At 38.4% G+C, this 17,589-nt stretch overlaps 1 protein-coding gene across 2 annotated transcripts in view; it reads left to right on the top strand.

Annotated features, from left to right (window-relative positions):
- TMLHE (trimethyllysine hydroxylase, epsilon) overlaps window positions 1-17,229 on the top strand; it is a 120,446-nt gene extending 103,217 nt beyond the window's left edge. For both annotated transcript variants that reach the window (XM_021708603.1, XM_008050779.1), the window contains 2 exons: window positions 16,018-16,156; window positions 16,790-17,229. In XM_021708603.1, coding sequence (XP_021564278.1) covers window positions 16,018-16,156; window positions 16,790-16,921 — 271 coding nt within the window. In that variant the 3' untranslated portion in view covers window positions 16,922-17,229. The remainder of the gene's footprint in view (window positions 1-16,017; window positions 16,157-16,789) is intronic.
- The last annotated feature ends 360 nt before the right edge of the window (window positions 17,230-17,589 follow it).

Below are 17,589 nucleotides of genomic sequence, written 5' to 3'. Positions count from 1 at the left end.
CTCCTTCACACACAACCCAGAGGAAATCACAGTTTAATTTTTTTCCCAGAGGAAATCACAGTTTAATTAGTTTTGCCTGCTCCATTCTGTTTGTCTATTATTTTGTGAATAGATGCCTGGACTGTTTCCAGTTTGGGGTTATTATGAATAAAGCTGCATATAAAAGTGTTTTTGAGGATATGTTTTCTTTTTTAATTTTTTTATTTTAAGTATGTAGGGTACACTTCAGGATTAGATACACAAATGATCATTGTACAGGTAAAGTTTAGGCCTAACTTTGGTCCCTACTTCGCCTGGTTTGAGATCAGGTACCTTATTGATGAAGTGTGCCCCCGCTTCCCCTGGCAGTTTCCCATTACTGCCAATCCCTTTCCTATGGTATTATGATCATTGTTCAGGGTCTACTTATGAGTAAGAACATGTGGTACTCAATTCTTTGTTTCTTGATAGATCACTGAGTATTGTGGACTCTAAATTCATCCAAGTTGCTGCAAAGTTCATAACTTTGTCCTTCTTTATGACTGTGTAATATTCCACTGTGTATATGTACAACTGTTTTTTATCCAGTCCACTTCCAATGGGGAACACAGTTGGTCCCATGTTTTTGCTATTGTTAATGATGCTGCAGTAGGCATGCATGTGCAGATATCTTTTTCTTTTATTTATTTTTATTTTTTGAGTTGGAGTCTCACTCCATCACCCAGACTGGAGTGCAGTGGCACGCTCCCCGTCACCGCAGCCTCGACCTGCTGGGCTCCGGTGATCCTTCCACCTCGGCCTTCCAAGTAGCTGGAACTACAAGGCATGTGCTACCACGCCCAGTTAATTTTGGTTTATTGTAGAGATGAGGTCTCGCCAAGTTGCCCAGGTGGGTCTCGAACTCGCAGGCTCAGGAAATCCACTCACCTCGGCTTCCCAAAGCACTGGGAATTCAGGCTGAGCTACCGAGCCCGGCCGCAGATATCTTTTTCATGGAGTAATTTGAGTTCCTCCAGGTATATTCCCAGAAGAGGGATTGCTGGGTCATATGGAAGGTCAATTTTTAGATCTTTTGGGAATTGCCACACTGTTTTCCACAGAGGTTGTACCGGTTTACACTCCCAACAACAGCGTAGAAGTGCCCCCTTTTCCCCACATCCTATCCAGCATCTGTTGTTTTTTGAGTTATTGATGATGGCCATCCTGACTGGAGTTAGGTGGTACCTCAGTGTGGTTTTAATTTGCATTTTTCTGATGATTAGTATGGCTGAACATTTTTCATGTATCTGTTGGTTGCTCATATGTCTTCTTTTGAAAAGTGTCTATTCATATCTTTTGTCCACTTTGTACTGGGGCTGTTTGTTTTTTTTTTCTTTTCAGCACGTTTGAGTTCCTTGTAGATCATAGATGTTAGGCCTTTGTCAGACATACATTTGACAAATATTTTTTCCCATTCTGTGAGCTGTCTCCCTGCTCTCTTGATGGTTTCTTTTGCTTTGTAGAAGATTTTCAGTTGTGGATATGTTTTCATTTCACTAAGGTATATAGCTAAAAGTGAAACTGCTCTGTCATAAAACAGGTGAGTACTTAGTTTCATAAGCAACTGCAAAAAAGTTTTACCAAAGTAGTTGTATAATTTTACACAGCCAACAGTGTATGAATTGTAGCTGCCTTATGCCCTTGCCAATACTTGGTGCTATCAGTCTTATTCATTTTGACCATTATAGTGGGTATATCCTTGGGGTTTTAGCTTTTTGTTTGTTTTATTTTAAAGATGTGAGATACAGTTCAGGATTAGGTACATAAGCAGTCATCATACAGGTGAAGTTTGAGCCTCCCATTGATCCTCACTTCACCTGGTTTAAGATCAGGTATCCTTATTGATGTTATGTGCCACCCCCCAACTGTGTCCCACTACTGCCAATCCCTTTCTTGTAGTATCATGATAGTTGTTCAGGGTCCAATTATGAGTGAGAATATGTGGTACTCAGTTCTTTGTTTCTGTGATGGATCACTGAGTATTATAGACTCTAAATCCATCCAAGTTTCTGGGAAGTCCATAATTTTGTCCTTTTTTGTGGCTGCATAATATTCCATTATGTAATGATGTTGGGGATCTTTTCATGTACTTATTGGTCATTTATATATCTTATTTTTTCTGAACCAATGACTTTTTATTGAAAAATTAACATTATACATGTTTATTTTATATAACATGTTTTGAATTATGTATATATTGTATAATGGTTAAATCGAACTAACCATTATATTAAGCTAAACTGAGCTAATATGAATTGCATCATATTCTTTATCACTTTTTGTGGTGAACGCACATGAACTCTTAGCAATTTTTTAAAAATTTATGTTGTTTTTAATTGACACATGATAATTGTACTTATTTATGGGGTATAATTTGATATTTTGATACATATATGTATTGTGTAATGATCAAATCTAGGTAATTAGTGTATCCATCACCTGAAACACTTGCTATTTCTTTGTGGTGAGAACATTCAAAACCGCTCTTCTAATTATTTTGACGAATACAATATATTATTGTTGACTATAGTCACCCAACTGTATAATAGAACACCAGAACTTATTCTTCCTATCTAACTGTAACTTTTGTACCTGATAACCAACCTCCTTCCATGTCCCCTTCACCCCTACAGTTTCCAGCCTCTAATTATTTTACTGTCTACTTCTGTAAAATCAACTTTTTTAGATTCCGCATGAGTGAGATCATGTGATATTTGTCCTTCTGGTTCCATCCATGTCACTGCAAATGACAGGATTTCATTCTTTTTTATGGCTGAATAGTATTCCATTGTGTATAAGTATATATACTACATTTTAAAATCTGTCTGGGTGACAGAGTGAGACTCCAACTCAAAAAAAAAAAAATCTGTCATCTACTGATAGACACAGGTTGATTCCATGTCTTGGCTATTATGAATAGTGATGTGGTAAACATGACTGTATTAGTCAGGGTTCTCCAGAGAGACAAACCAATAGGATATATGAAAGGGTATTTACTAGGTGTAATGGCTCAGATGATTATGGAGGTGAAGTCCTACAAGAGTCCGTCTGCAAGCTGGAGAAGCAGAGAGGCAGTATTGTGGCTCAGTCCAACTCTGGAAGCCTCAACCAGGGAAGTTGACAGTGCAGACCCCAGTCCAAGAATGCAGGCCCTAGAACCCACAGGAGGCTGCTTGATGCAAGCTCAAGAGTCCAAAAGTGGAAGAACCTGTAGTTTGAGGTCCAAGGACAGAGAGCAGAGAGAGGTTCCCCCTTCCTCTACCTGTTTGTTCCAACCAGACTTCCAGCTAATTAGATGGTGCCTGCCCGTTGAAGGCAGGTCTTCATCCCTTTTCCACTGACTCACATGCCAAGCTCCCCTGGAAACACCCTCACAGACACACCCAAAAATAATACTTCACCAGGCATATAGGCATCCCGCAATCTACTCAAATTGATAAAATAAACCATGACAGTGGGAATGCAGGTATCCCTTTGACATACTAATTTCATTTCCTTTGGATATATACCCAATAGTGGGTCTTTTGGTTCTATTTTTATTTTTTTTAAGGAACTTCACAGTTATCCATTTTGCTTGTACTAACTTACATTCCTACCAACCGTATATGAGTTGCACTTGCTATACATCCTCACCAGCATTTGCTATTTTTTAACATAAAGAGTATACAATAACTTTATTGAAAGTTTAACTAGTTAATCACATCAAAAACAAACAGCACTTCTGAACTCTAAACAGAGGATTAAAGTAATTTCCAAATACCAGAGAAAATTACTCAAAATTCCAAGGTTTTAGGCTGAAAAAAAGGTATCATTAACCTCATGAAAACAGAAATCCTACAGGTAGTATTTTCTAAGTACTATGAAAGGACAATAAAAAAGTATCAAAGTGTAACCAATAAGTAATAACTAACCACATGCAAATTTCATTTAAGATTATTTTATTTTATTGAATTTAAATTTGGTTTTTTTGTTTGGTTTTTTTTTGAGTCGGAGTCACTCTGTGGCCCAGACTGGAGTGCAGTGGCCGCTCCCGGCCACTGCAGCCTCGACCTGCTGAGCTCCGGCGATCCTTCCACCTCAGCCTTCCAAGTAGCCAGAATTACAGGCGCGCGCTACCACGCCTGGCTGATTTTTTTGATTTATTGTAGAGATAGGGTCTCGCTGCCCAGGCGGGTCTCGAACCCGCGGGCTCAGGCAACCCACTCACCTCAGCCTCCCAAAGGTGCGGAATTACAGGCTGAGCCACCGAGCCTGGCTAAATTTGTATTTTTAATTATGGGTACATAATGGTTGTATCCTTTGAGCAACATCTCCCCAACCACTGCTCTCCTACCCCTAACCTCTGTTAAACACTATTCTACCTTCTACTTCTATGAGATAAGCTTTTCACATTCCACATGAAATCATGCAATATTTTTGGTCTTTCCGTGCCTGCCTTATTTCTTTCTTTCTTTTTTTTTTTATTCTTTTTATTTTTATCTATTTTAAAGATGTAGGATACAATTCAGGATTAGGTATATACATATGGTCACTGTACAGGTAAAGTTTGGGCCTCCCTTTGGTCCCCACCTTGCCTGGTTTGAGATCATGTATCCTTACTGATGTTGTGTTCCCCCACCCCACTTAATATAATGTCCTTCAGGTTCATCCATGTTGTCACAAATGGCAGGATTTCCTTCCTTTTAAGACTGAATAATATTCCATTGTGTATATATATCACGTTTTGTTTACCTTCTCACCCATGTATTCTAGCTATGTTGATTCCGTGTCTTAGCTATTGTGAATAATTCTGCAATGAACATGGAAGATATGTTTTCAACATACTGATTTCATTTTCTTTGGACACATACCCAGTGGTCGAATTGATGGATTATATGGTAGTTCTATTTTTAATTTTCTAATTGACATTCCCACCAATAGTGTGTAATGGTTCTCTTTTTTCCTCATCCTTGTCAACACTTGCTATCTTTTGTCTTTTTTATGATAACCATACTAATGAGTATGAGGTGATATCTCACTGTGGTTTTGATTTGCATTTCTCTGACGATTAGTGATGTTGAACATTTTCTCATATACCTGTTGGTCATTTGTATATCTTTTTTTTTTTTTGAGAAATGTCTATTCAGAGCCTTTGCCCATTTTTGAGTCAGATTATTTCTTACTATTTTGAGTTTTTCATATATTTTGGATATTAACTCCTTGTCAGATACATAGTTTGCAAAAATGTTCTCCCACTCTGTAGGTTGTCTCTTTACTCTGTTGATTGTTTCTTTTGCTGTGCAAAAGCTTTTTAATTTGATGTAATACCATTTGTCTATTTTTGCTTTTGTTGCCTGTGTTTTTAAATTGATATTCAAAAAAATCATTGCCCAGACCGTTGTCATGTAGGTTTTCCCCTATGTTTTCTTCCAGAAGTTTTATAGTTTTCAGCCTTGCATTTACGTCTTTAATTCATTTTGAGATGATTTTTTAATGTGGTGCAAAAGAAAGGTATAATTTTCTTACTTGGCATGTGGATATCCAGTTTTTCCAACATCATTTATTGAGAAGACTGTTCTTTCCCCAATGTGTGTTCATTGAACCTTTGGCAAAAATCAGCCAACTATAAATGCATGGATTTATTTCTGGGTGTAGGTTATAGTTAGGGTCTCTGTTCTAGTCCATTGGTCTATGTGACTATTCTTATGCTGGTACAATGCTGTTTTGGTTACTATAGATTTTCTGTATACTTTGAAATTAGGTAGCGTGATGCCTTTGGCTTAGTTCTTTTTGCTTACTATTGGTTTGGTTATTCGTGGACTTTTTGGTTCCATATGAATTTTAAGATTTTTTTTTTCTGTTTCTGTGAAAAATATCATTGGAATTTTTATAGAAATTGCATCAAATCTGTAGGTCACTTTGGGTAGTGTGGACATTTTAACAATATTAATTCTTCCAATTCAGGAATAAGGGATATGTTTTTTTTAATTTGTGTCTTATCCAGTTTCTTTCATTGATGTTTTATAGTTTTAAGTATACAGGTCTTTCACTTCCTTGGTTAAATTTTTCTGAAGTATTTTAATTTTTTGTAGCTATTATTGAGATTGGTTTTTAATTTCTTTTTTGGATAGCTCCTTGTTAGCATATAGAAACTACTGACTTTTGTCTGTTGACTTTATATCCTGCAGAGTAACTAATTCATTTATTAATTCCAACAGCTTTTTGGTGGAATAATTAAGGTTTTCTGCATATGAGATCATGTCATCTGTGACCAGGGACATTTAAATTTTTTCCTTTATATTTTGAATGCCTTTTTTTTTTTTTTTCATTAATCAGTATTTTTTATTATGGTTTTGTGGGGTACAGTTAAGGGTTAGGTGTACAATGACGTTTCATTCAGGCACCCTGTAGCTAGGACTTTCAGTGCTGTGTTGAAATGAAGTGGTGAGGGTGGTCATCCTTTTCTCATTTCTGATCTTAGGAGAAAAGCTTTCAACTTTTCATGGTTTAGTATGATATTATCTGTGGGTTTGTCATATATGCTTTTTATTGTGTTTTTGTACGTTCCTTTGATTCCTATAATGTTGACAGTTTTTATCATGAAAGGATGTTGAATTTTGCCAAATTTTTTATCTGTTAAGATGATCATATGGTGTTTGTTCCCCATGCTAATATGGTGTCTCATAGTTATTAATTTGCATATGTTAAAATCATCCTTGCATGCCTGAGATAAATTCCACTTGATTATGGTTAATGATCCTTTTAACAAAGTGCTGCTAAATTCAAATTTCAAGTATTTGTTAAGGATTTTTGCATCTAAGTATATCAGGGATATTGGCCTGCTTTTTTTTTTTTTTGATAATGCTCCCATCTGGCTTTGGAATCAGGATAGTGCTAACCTCATAAAAAGAGTGCAGAAGTATTCCCTCTTTTTGGATTTTTTGAAAGAGTTTGAGAAGGATTGGTATTAGTTCTTCCTAGATGTTTGATAAAATTTAGCAGTAAAGCTATCAGATTCTGGGCTTTTTCTTGATGAGAGGCTTTTTACTACAGATTCATTCTCTTTACCTATTATTGGTCTGTTTCTATTTTAGTTTTTTCATTATTCAATCTTGGTAGATTGTATGCATCTAGGAATTTATTCATTTATTTTAGGTTATAAAATTTGTTGGCATATAACAGTTCATAGTACAGTAGTCTCATAAGATTCTTTATATTTATGTAGTATTCACTGTAATATGTCCTTTCATTTATTATTTTATTTGAGTTTTCTCACTTTTTTCTTGATCTAGATTGAGGTTTGCTGATTTTGTGTATCTGTTCAAAAACCCAACTGTTAGGGTTTTTTTATCTTTTCTATTAGTATTCTGGTCTCTATTTCACTTATTTCTGTTCTGATATTTATTATTTCCTTCTTTCTGGTGACTTTGGGCTTAGTTGGTTTTTGTGGGGGTTTTTTTTTTCCTAGTTTGTTGAGGTATAACTTCAGGTTGTTTATTTAAGATCTTTCTTCTTTTTTGCTCTAAGCATGTATTGCTATAAACTTGCCTCTTAGAATTGGTATGTTGTGTTTCCATTTTGTTTTTAAATTTTTTTAATTTTAGACATGTGGGGTACAAGTGAGGATTTATTCCACAAGTAAGTTGCATACAGGTGAAGTTTGGGCTTCAAGCTGGCCCTCTCTCCCTCTGATAGTGGACCTGGTACCCAGTGTTGTTGCCACATTCCCCATCCCCACACCCCCACCCAGCAGTGTCCAGCGTCTGCCAATTCCACCCTTGTGTTCTTGTGACCAGTGATCAGGGCCCACTTATGAGTGAGAACATGCAGTATTCAGTTCTTTGTTTCTGTGATAGTTCACTTATAGTATGATGGTCTCCAGCTGCATTCATGGCACTGCGAAGGCTGTGATTTTGTTCTTCATTGTGGCTGCATAATATTCCATCCTATATATGTACCACACTTTCTTTATCCAGTCCACCTTTTTTTTTTCAGTTGGAGCCTCACTCTGTCGCTCAGGCTGGAGTGCAGTGGCATGCTCATGGCCACCCCAGCACAGACCTGCTGAGCTCAGGCGATCCTTCTGCCTCAGCTTTTCAAGTAGCCAGAACTATAAGCATGTGCTACCACGCCCAGTCAATTTTTTATTTATTGTAGAGATGCGATCTCACCAAGGTGCCCGGGTTGGTCTCAAAACCAAGGTCTCAGGCAATCCACTCGCCTTGGCCTCCCAAAGTGCTGGGATTCCAATCCACTTTTGATGGGCATCTGAGTTGGTTCTGTGTTTTTGCTATGGTGAATAGTGCTGCAGTTAACATATATGTGCAGATGTTTTTGGCAGAGTGATTTATGTTCCTCTGGGTATACTACCAGAAGAGAGATGGCTAGATTACATGGAAGTTCAATTTTTAATTATTTGAGAAATTGCTGCACTGCTTTCCACAAAGGTTGAACTAGCTTACATTCCCACACACAGTGTAGAAGTATTCCCTTTTCTCCACAGACACTTCAGCACTTGTTGCTTTTTGACTTTTTAATGATAGCCATCCTTACAAATGTTAAGTGATATCGGATTTTAGTTTTTATTTGCATTTCTCTGATGATTAGTGAGGCTGAGCATTTTTTCGTATGTTTGTTGGCTGCTTGAATGTCTATTTGAGAAGTGTCTGTTCATGTCCTTTGCCCACTTTTTAATGGGGTTGGATTTTTTTTTTCCCTGTCAATTTATTTGACTTTCTTGTACATCCTGGAGGTTAGGTCTTGGATGCATAACTTGAAAATATTTTGTCCCATTCTGTGGGTTGTCACTTTACTGTCTTGATTATTTCTTTGGCTGTGCAAAAACTTTTCAGTGTAACAAGGTCCGACCTGTCAATCTTAACTTTTGGTGCATTTGCTTTGAGGACTTGGCCATGAATTCATTGCCTACTCCGACATCCAGGAGGGTGTTCCCCAAGTTTTCTTCTAAGAGTCTTATGGTTTGAGGTTTTACATTTAAGTTATTGCCCCATCTTGAGTTAATTTTTGTATATGGTGATAGGGTGGGGTCCAGTTTCATTCTTCTGCATATGGTTAGCCAGTTTTCCCAACATCATTTGCTAAATAGAGTTTCCTTTCCCCAATGTTTGTTATTGATGGCTTTGTTGAAAATTAGTTGGTTGAAGGACCATGGTTTTATTTCTGGATTCTCTGTCCTGCTCCATTGGTCTATGTATATATCCCTGTACTAGTACCATACTGTCTTGAATACTGTAGCCTTGTATTAAAGTTCAAAATCTGGAAGTGTGATGCCTCCAGCTTTTTGCTGAGGATTGTTTTAGCTGTTTAGGCTATTTTTTGCTTCCATATGAATTTCTATATTGTTTTTTTTAATGTCTGTGAAAAATGATTTTGTCATACTCAGATCTTTGTTTCTGTGAAAGATCATTCAGTGTTATAAACTCTAATTCCATCCAGGTTGTTGTGAAGTTCATGATTTTGTTCTTCTTTATGGCCGCATAATATTCCATTGTGTATATGTACCACATTTTTTTTAACCAGTCATCTTTTCATGGGCAGCAGGGCTGGTTCCATGTTCTTGCTATTGTGAACACTGCTGTGATAAACATGTGTGTCCAGGTATCTTTTTCATAGAGTGATTGAGTTCTTCCAGGTATATTCCCAGTAGGTAGATTGCAGGGTCATATGGAAGGTCGATTTTTAGAACTTTTAGGAATTGTCACACTGATTTCCACACAGGCTGTACTAGTTTGCACTCCCACCAACAGTGTAGAAGTGTTCCCTTTTTGCCACATCCTCTCCAGCATCTGTTATTTTTTGAGTTATTGATCATGGCCATCTTGACTGAGTTAGGTGGTACCTCAGTGCGGTTTTAATTTGCATTTCTTTGATGATTAATGAGACTGAGCATTGCTTCATGTATCTCTTAGGTGCTCTTATGTCTTCTTCTGAGAAGTGTCTATTCATATTTTTGCCCACTTTTTAATGGGGCTGTTTGTTTATTTCCTTTCGGCATATTTGAGGTCCTTGTAGATACTGGATGTTAGCCCTTTGTCAGATATACAGTTGGCAAATATTTTTTCCCATTCTGTGGGCTGTCTCTCCACTCTCTTGATGGTCTCTTTTGCTTTGCAGAAGCTTTTCAGTGTGATGAAGTCCCACTTGTCTATCTTTTATGGCATTTGCATTTGGAGAATTGACCGAGAATTGGTTGCCTGTTCCAGAATTGGTTGCCTGTTCCAATGTGAATAAAAGAGTTTTTCCTACTTTTTCTTCTAGAATTCTTTTATTTTTTTGAGTTGGAGTCTCACTCTGTTGCCCAGACTGGAGTGCAGTGGCACGCTCCCGGCCACTGCAGCCTCGACCTGCTGGGCTCCAGTGACCCTTCCGCCTCGGCCTTCCAAGTAGCTAGAACAACAGGCGTACGCTACTACGCTCGGCTAGTTTTGATTTATTGTAGAGATGAGGTCTTACCAAGTTGCTTCGGTGGATCTCGAACCTGCGGGCTCAGGCAATCCACTCACCTCGGCCTCCCAAAGTGCTGGGATTACAGGCTGAGCCACCGAGCCTGGCCTAGAATTCTTATAGTTTGAGGTTTTACATTTAGGTCTTTGATCCATTTAGAGTTGTTTTTGTGTATGGTGAGTGTAAACTAGTACAACCTCTGTGGAAAACAGTGTGGCTATTTCTAAAAGATCTAAAAATCGATCTTTCATTCAACCCAGCAATTCCCCTTCTGGAGGAACTCAAATCAGTCTATAAAAGAGACACCTGCACACGCATGCTTATTGCAGCATTATTCACAATAGCAAAAACATGGAAGCAACCGTGCTGCCCATCACAAGTGGACTGGATAAAGAAAACGTGGTACATACACACGATGAAATATTACACAGACATTAAAAAAACAAAATTATGGACTCTGCAGCAACTTGGATGGATTCAGAGTCTATAATACCCAATGATCTATCACAGAAACAAAGATCTGAGTAGTACATGTACTCACTCATAAGTGGACCCTGAAAATTTATCATAATACTATAAGAAAGGGATTAGCCATAGTGGGACACTGCCAGGGGGGGCACATAACATCAATAAGGGTATCCAATCTCAAACCAGGTGAAGTGGGAACCAAGAGGATGTCCAAACTTTACCTGTACGATGATCACTTATGTACCTAACCACGGATTTTACCCCGCATCTTTAAAATAAAAATTAAAGCAAGAAAGAAAAAAATAAATTACAAGAAGAAAATCTGCATATAACTTCCAACTCCCCCAAAACTTAACTACTGGTAGCTTACCGTTGGCCAAAAGCCTTACTGATAACATAGTCGATTAGCACATATTTTTTAATGTTATATGTATTATGTACTGTATTCCTACAATAAAATAAGGTAGAGAAAAGAAAATGTTCTAAGAAAATAATAAGGAAGAGAAAATATATGTACTATTCATGAAGTGGAAGTGGATCATCATAATGGTCTTTATCCTCATTGTCTTCATGTTGAGTAGTCTGAGGAAGAGGAGGGGTTGGTCTTGCTGTCTTAGGGATGGCAAAGGTGGAAGGAAATCTGCATATAAGAGGACCCTCACAGTCACTAAATTATTATCATTAAAGTGTTTTGGGTAAGCAATAAGAATAATCTTCATTATTTGTCACCATCTTGGCTTGACATTTTGTAATACAGGGGTTCTAGGGCTTCCTTTTAATTGCAGATATTTTGTAGTTTGGCTTGAACAACAGTCATACCTAAAATCAAAACCTCCCCAAAATATGTATATCCAAATGGAAGAAACTCATCATTGGTTCAACACGGTAAGTCATGACTCTCGCTTTTCAAATTTACCACCAATTACATAAGGATTTTTTTTTTAATCAATATTTTTTATTATGGTTTTGTGGGGTACAGTTAAGGGTTAGGTGTACAATTACGTTTCATTCAGGCACCCTGTTGATAAGAGGTGTTTCCCCATCCCCAGACAGATATTTGCTACTGTTAACATAAGAATTTTTATAACAGTAGCAAGAGACACATAAGATATTTATATTAAAATAAAGGACACACTCTATCAAGAAGACCTCACAATGGTAAATATATCTCTACCCTACAGTGGAACACAATATATAAAGCAAATATTATATAACTGAAGAGAGAAATAGAACTCAATGCTCCACTTTCAACAACGGATAGATCACGCAGAGAGAAAATCAATAAAGAAACATTGCATGCGAACTAAACTTTGGAGCAAATGGATCTAACTGTCATATACAAAATAATCCATTGAAAAGCAGCAGAATACACATTACTTCCATGCACAAATGAAATATTCTCCAGGATAGATAATATATTAGGCTACAAAAAAGTCTTTAAAAGTTTAAGATACAAATCGCATTAAGTATCTTTTCCTGCCATGGTATGAAACTTGAAATAATAAAAGGAAATTGGAAAATTAAAAGAGGGAATATTTAAAAATACCATCCGGCATAATCAATTGATAATTCTATGGTTAACATTTTTAGCAACTGTAAACCTGTTTTCCACAGTGGCTGCATCAGTTTTCACTTCCTCAGTAATTATACGAAAGGTTCAGTTTCTTTACTGACACTTATTGTCTGTCTTTTTTTATTACAGCCATCCTAGTGGGTATAAAGTGGCATATCGCCATGGTTTTTCATTTTCATCTCTCTGATAACTAATGATACTGAGCATACTTAATGTGCTTCTAGACCGTTTGCATATCTTCTTTGGTAAAATATTTTTACTATTTCTAAATTAGATCATTTGTCTTCTTGTTGGTAAGTTTCATGACTTCTTTATATATTTTGAAGTCATGTTCCTTGTTGGGTATGTTATTTGCAACTGTTTTCTCCTATTCTTTGGCTTGACGTTTGACGAGTGGATTATTTGGCGCAGTAAAGCTTTACGTTTTGATGAAGTTCAATTTATCTTTTTTTTCATTGCTTGTGTTGTATCTAAGAAGGCTTTGCCTGATCCAAAGTCATGACGCTTTACTCCTGTGACTTGTCCTAAGAGTGGTACAGTTTGAGATCTTACATTTAGCTTAACATTTACATCTAATTAATTTTTAGTAAATTTTTGCTTATAGTGTGAGGTAAGGGTGCAATCCTATTCTTTTGCTTAAGGATGTTACCTCAGCACCATTGTTAAAGAGATTTTTCTTTTTCTTTTTTTTGAGTTGGAGTCTCACTCTGTCACCCAGACTGGAGTGCAGTGGCCGCTCCCGGCCACCGCAGCCTCGACCTCCTGGGCTCCGGCGATCCTTCCGCCTCAGTCTTCCGAGTAGCCAGAATTACAGGCATGCGCTACCACGCCGGGCTGATTTTTTGATTTATTGTAGAGATGAGGTGTCGTCAAGTTGCCCAGGCGGGTCTCGAACCCGCGGGCTCAGGCAATCCACTCACCTCAGCCTCCCAAAGTGCGGGATTACAGGCTGAGCCACCGAGCCCGGCTAAGAGATTTTTCTTTCCTCCACTGAATAGTCTTAGCACCCTTACTGGAAATCAATGATATATAGATATATGGGCTTATATCTGACTCTCAATTCTATAACATTCACCTATATGTATGTCTAGCCTTATACCTAGTCCATTAACATTTAATGAAATCATACATTTAAAATTTTTGTTATCTCGTTGCCCACTCTAGTTTTTCCCCATTCCTTCTTTACTGCCTTCTTATGAATTTTAATGTTAATTTTTTCCTGCAGTTTCCAGTTGTTGACTTTAGAAAACGATGTCACCTAGTATAAATAGTGAATACTAGATCCCATGTAGCCTTGGGCAAATCACAAGGCTTTATTGTTTTGTTTGTTTTTTTATCTATGAAGTAAGATTAATAGCTGTATTACTTACCTCACAGGGTTAAACGATAGTTTAGAGGGTCAATGAGATAGTGTGTGTGAAAATACTTGTAAACTGTAAGTCTGTACTTACTGTCAAGAGATTACAATTATGATCTGTAAAAAGTTGGCCTTATGAACAAGCACAGGAATTCCAATAATTTCTTCTGCTCTCTGGAATAAATGGTGAGTTAACGATTTAGGGAGACCTAAGTTCAAAACCGCTGGGCTACTTATAAACCCTGTGGCAGGTTTAACTTCTCCAAGTTTCAGTTGCCTTACATGTAAAAGGAGATTACTAACACCTTCCCTTCTGGGATGATACGGGGGGAAATTAGAGAATATCTGTGCAAGTGCCTAATGCAGCGCTGGACATTTCCTGAAGTGACAATGAGTGTCAAAACCCTAGTGAAGGTTGGGTGCAGTGGCTCATGACTATAATCCCTTGGGAGGCTGAGGTTGGAAGATCGCTTGAGACCAGGACTTTGAGACCAGCCGGGGCAACAAAGAAAGACCTTGTCTCTCTAAAAAATTGAAAAATTAGTCAGGCGTGGTGGTGCACGCCTGTGGCCCCAGCTACTCGGGAGGCTGAGGAGGAAGATCACTGGAGCCCAGGAGTTAGAGGCTGAAATGAACTGTGAATTGCACCACTGCACTCCAGCCTGGGAAACAGAGGAGCCTCTGTGTGAAAAACGAAAAAGGGTGGGGGGGGGGACCTGAAGAAGACGATGCTTTCTTGCCCTTTTCCCCTTCCAGTTGTGGCGCCTTGAAGCCTGGGAGGAAAGACTACTGTATTCTTTCACTTGATTCTCACCATAGCCCTGTGAGATCAGCTAAGCGGGTGTTAGTATGCTCATTTTCTATATGGGGAAACTAAGAATATTGTGATATTCTGATTGTGCCATGTACTATCTAACACTAATGAATGTTGCGTGATGTCCAAAAATGGTGCCACGGGATGCTCGTTTCTCTTTGAAAATAATACCTTTGGCATTATCAATTAAGGCTGAGCACACACATACCTTAATGGCCCAGAACTTCCATTCCTCAGTTTATATCAGACAGAAATGAATGTATGTTTGCCAAAAGACATGCAATAGAATGTTCATAGCAAAAACAGAAGTCCTTCATCTTAGCCAGGGTTTTCCAGTGGCTTCCCGTGTTTAAAGTCTTTACCTTGGCCTCTGACTACCCTGCATCCACCATATCATTTCTCCCACCATTATTCCCCTTGCTTGCTTAGCTCCAGGCTCATGGCCTTCTTGCTGTTCTGCAAACACAATAAAATTCCATTCCACCCCAAGTCTTTGTACTTGCTGTTCCCTCTGCCCAGAACACTCCCCCCCTCAGCTTGTTACATCGCTGGTTTCTTACCATACAGGTACCAGCTCAAATGTCACTTCCTCAAAAAGCCCTCCACTCAACATTCCAGTTTAAATAGATTTCCCAGTCACACTTTATCACGTAACACTGTTATTTTTCCATGGCATTTGCAACTGGCTGAAATTATCTTGTTTATGTACTTCTTATTTATCATCTACCTTCCTCAATAGAAGGCTGAGAGCTCCTCGAAGGCTGAGGTTGTGTCATGTCTGCTATATTCACCATCGTATCTGCAACGCTTGCCTAGTGCACAGGCAGTGTTCATGTAAATGCTAGGATTGAATGAATGATCAAATATCCCTGGGTGAACTGTCCACTCGGCTATAACTGGGATTTCTCCCATAAAGGGAGACACTTGAGAAGTTATGAGTCATCCTGTTAAAAAGAAAGCTTTGTTAGTACAATGTCTCTTGCCTGCCTCAGCTTGCTGAGGAAAAAGCTCAGAGCTTTCCCCGATGCTCCCATGAACTTTGGCCAATGCGGACTTACTCTCTGGAAAGTGCCTCAGTCAGAACATCACATCCTAAGATGGGAGAAACCAGCTGGAACTTAGCTGCGATCCTGTACCCCCAGATTCTCCAAAGAAAAACATATACGGTCAACAGGCAATGGAACCCCTCTCTCCGATCCTGTATTTCTGAGAGGATTGACTTAACGTCACTTCATCTCTGGGACAAGTAGTGAACACAGGGAAAGCCTTATATAAAATTGTTCAATAAGCAACAGATGTCTTTGACGTGTGTTTGAGATCTTTCTTCTCGTGCTTCCATGTTAGGTACAACAACTACGACCGGGCTGTCATCAATACCATACCTTATGATGTCGTCCATCGTTGGTATAGAGCACACCGAACTCTAACAGCAGAGTTGAGGAGACCTGAGAATGAGTTTTGGGTCAAACTAAAGCCTGGCAGGGTGGGTCCTAAACTCTAAGGATGTCAAATAAGCTTGTTATACTGAAGCAGTGATGAACGGGTGTTTATTTAATATGTGAGTCACAGTGTCACAAAGGGAGAAGAGAGAAAAGAGTTCTTTCTGGGTGTTCTAGGAAGCAGAGACTCTATTTGTGCGATGGGGGGGTTTAGCTGGATGATCCCCAAGGGTCCTTTCAGTTTCATGATTTCATTATTTTTATTTTGACATTTCCTCTGAGATGAAGGATATCTTCAGTTTAGCACAAAACATAATGAAATAGTTTAACCCTTTGAGAAAGTACAGAATAAGAATTAAAGAGAAAGAAAAAGAAGGAAACCAATTACTAGGTTTGCTTTGATAAGAGGGAGGGCAATTACTCAAGAAACAGAAGCTTCTCAAGTGCATAGCCTACTGTAGCCTCCGATTGCCTTTGCAACTTCCATTTAGCCTATTACAGGGCTATACACATCTTAATTTCCAAAAGTCTATTTAATTTCAAAAGAAAAATACCTCATTGGCTATAACCAGAGAACAACCTAAAGTTTTTCTTTTCAATGATCTCTTCTGACTTAGGGTTTCTTTGGCCCGCCCTTGTTCTGATGGTGTTTTCTCTCTCTTCTTGCCCACTCACAGGTCCTATTTATAGACAACTGGCGTGTCCTACATGGCAGGGAGTGCTTCACTGGCTACCGCCAACTCTGTGGCTGCTATTTAACAAGAGATGATGTATTAAACACGGCTCGTCTCTTGGGGCTTCAGGCTTAAAATTGACAACATCAGAATTATGAATACACCTGGCACCTTGGCTACCAGAATCTCACATCAGCAGAATGATACTGTGTCAAAACCTACTTCAGATTGTCTCCTTACCCATCCCACAAAACAGAAGCAGTCCTTTTCTCTAGTGGAGGAAACCTGTTGGAGAAGGGGCCTCTGTCTGATGTCAGCCATCTCTAGTAGGGTAGCTCTCTTCCCTCACGTTATAATATGAGCCCGCTTGTTTTTTTAAAAAACCTTTTGCTATAATTTTGGTCAATTTACTTCAGGAATATAGTCTCTAGATTGATAGGAAAGCAATAAAAGTTATGAGGTAAAACGTTTTACCAACTAGATCAGTTAGAAAGAAATGCATTCTAGAAATAACAAAATCCTGATAAAGCAGCAATTTATAAAAGTTGTGGTCTTAGGATACCTCAACACCCTTAAAAGTTATCGAGGGCCCTAAATAGAGTTATTGGGTATGGTTTCTATCCATTGGTATTAATTAGATACTAAGATGGAGAAACGTTTAAAACTCAGGAACACAGAAGCACACATCCCTCAGCTATCAGATAGGTGACATGGTCATATGTCATATAGCCTCTGGAAAAGTCCTCTGTGTACTCATAAGATAATGAGAATGAGAAAAGCTACTATTGCCTTTGCAACTTCCA

The sequence above is a fragment of the Carlito syrichta genome, unplaced genomic scaffold (assembly GCF_000164805.1).
Source record: "Carlito syrichta isolate Samal-C Ts95f unplaced genomic scaffold, Tarsius_syrichta-2.0.1 Scaffold62547, whole genome shotgun sequence".
Taxonomy (NCBI): Eukaryota; Metazoa; Chordata; class Mammalia; order Primates; family Tarsiidae; genus Carlito; species Carlito syrichta.
Note: the sequence above shows the minus strand (reverse complement) of the source record. Positions and strands in the feature narration are given on the sequence as shown.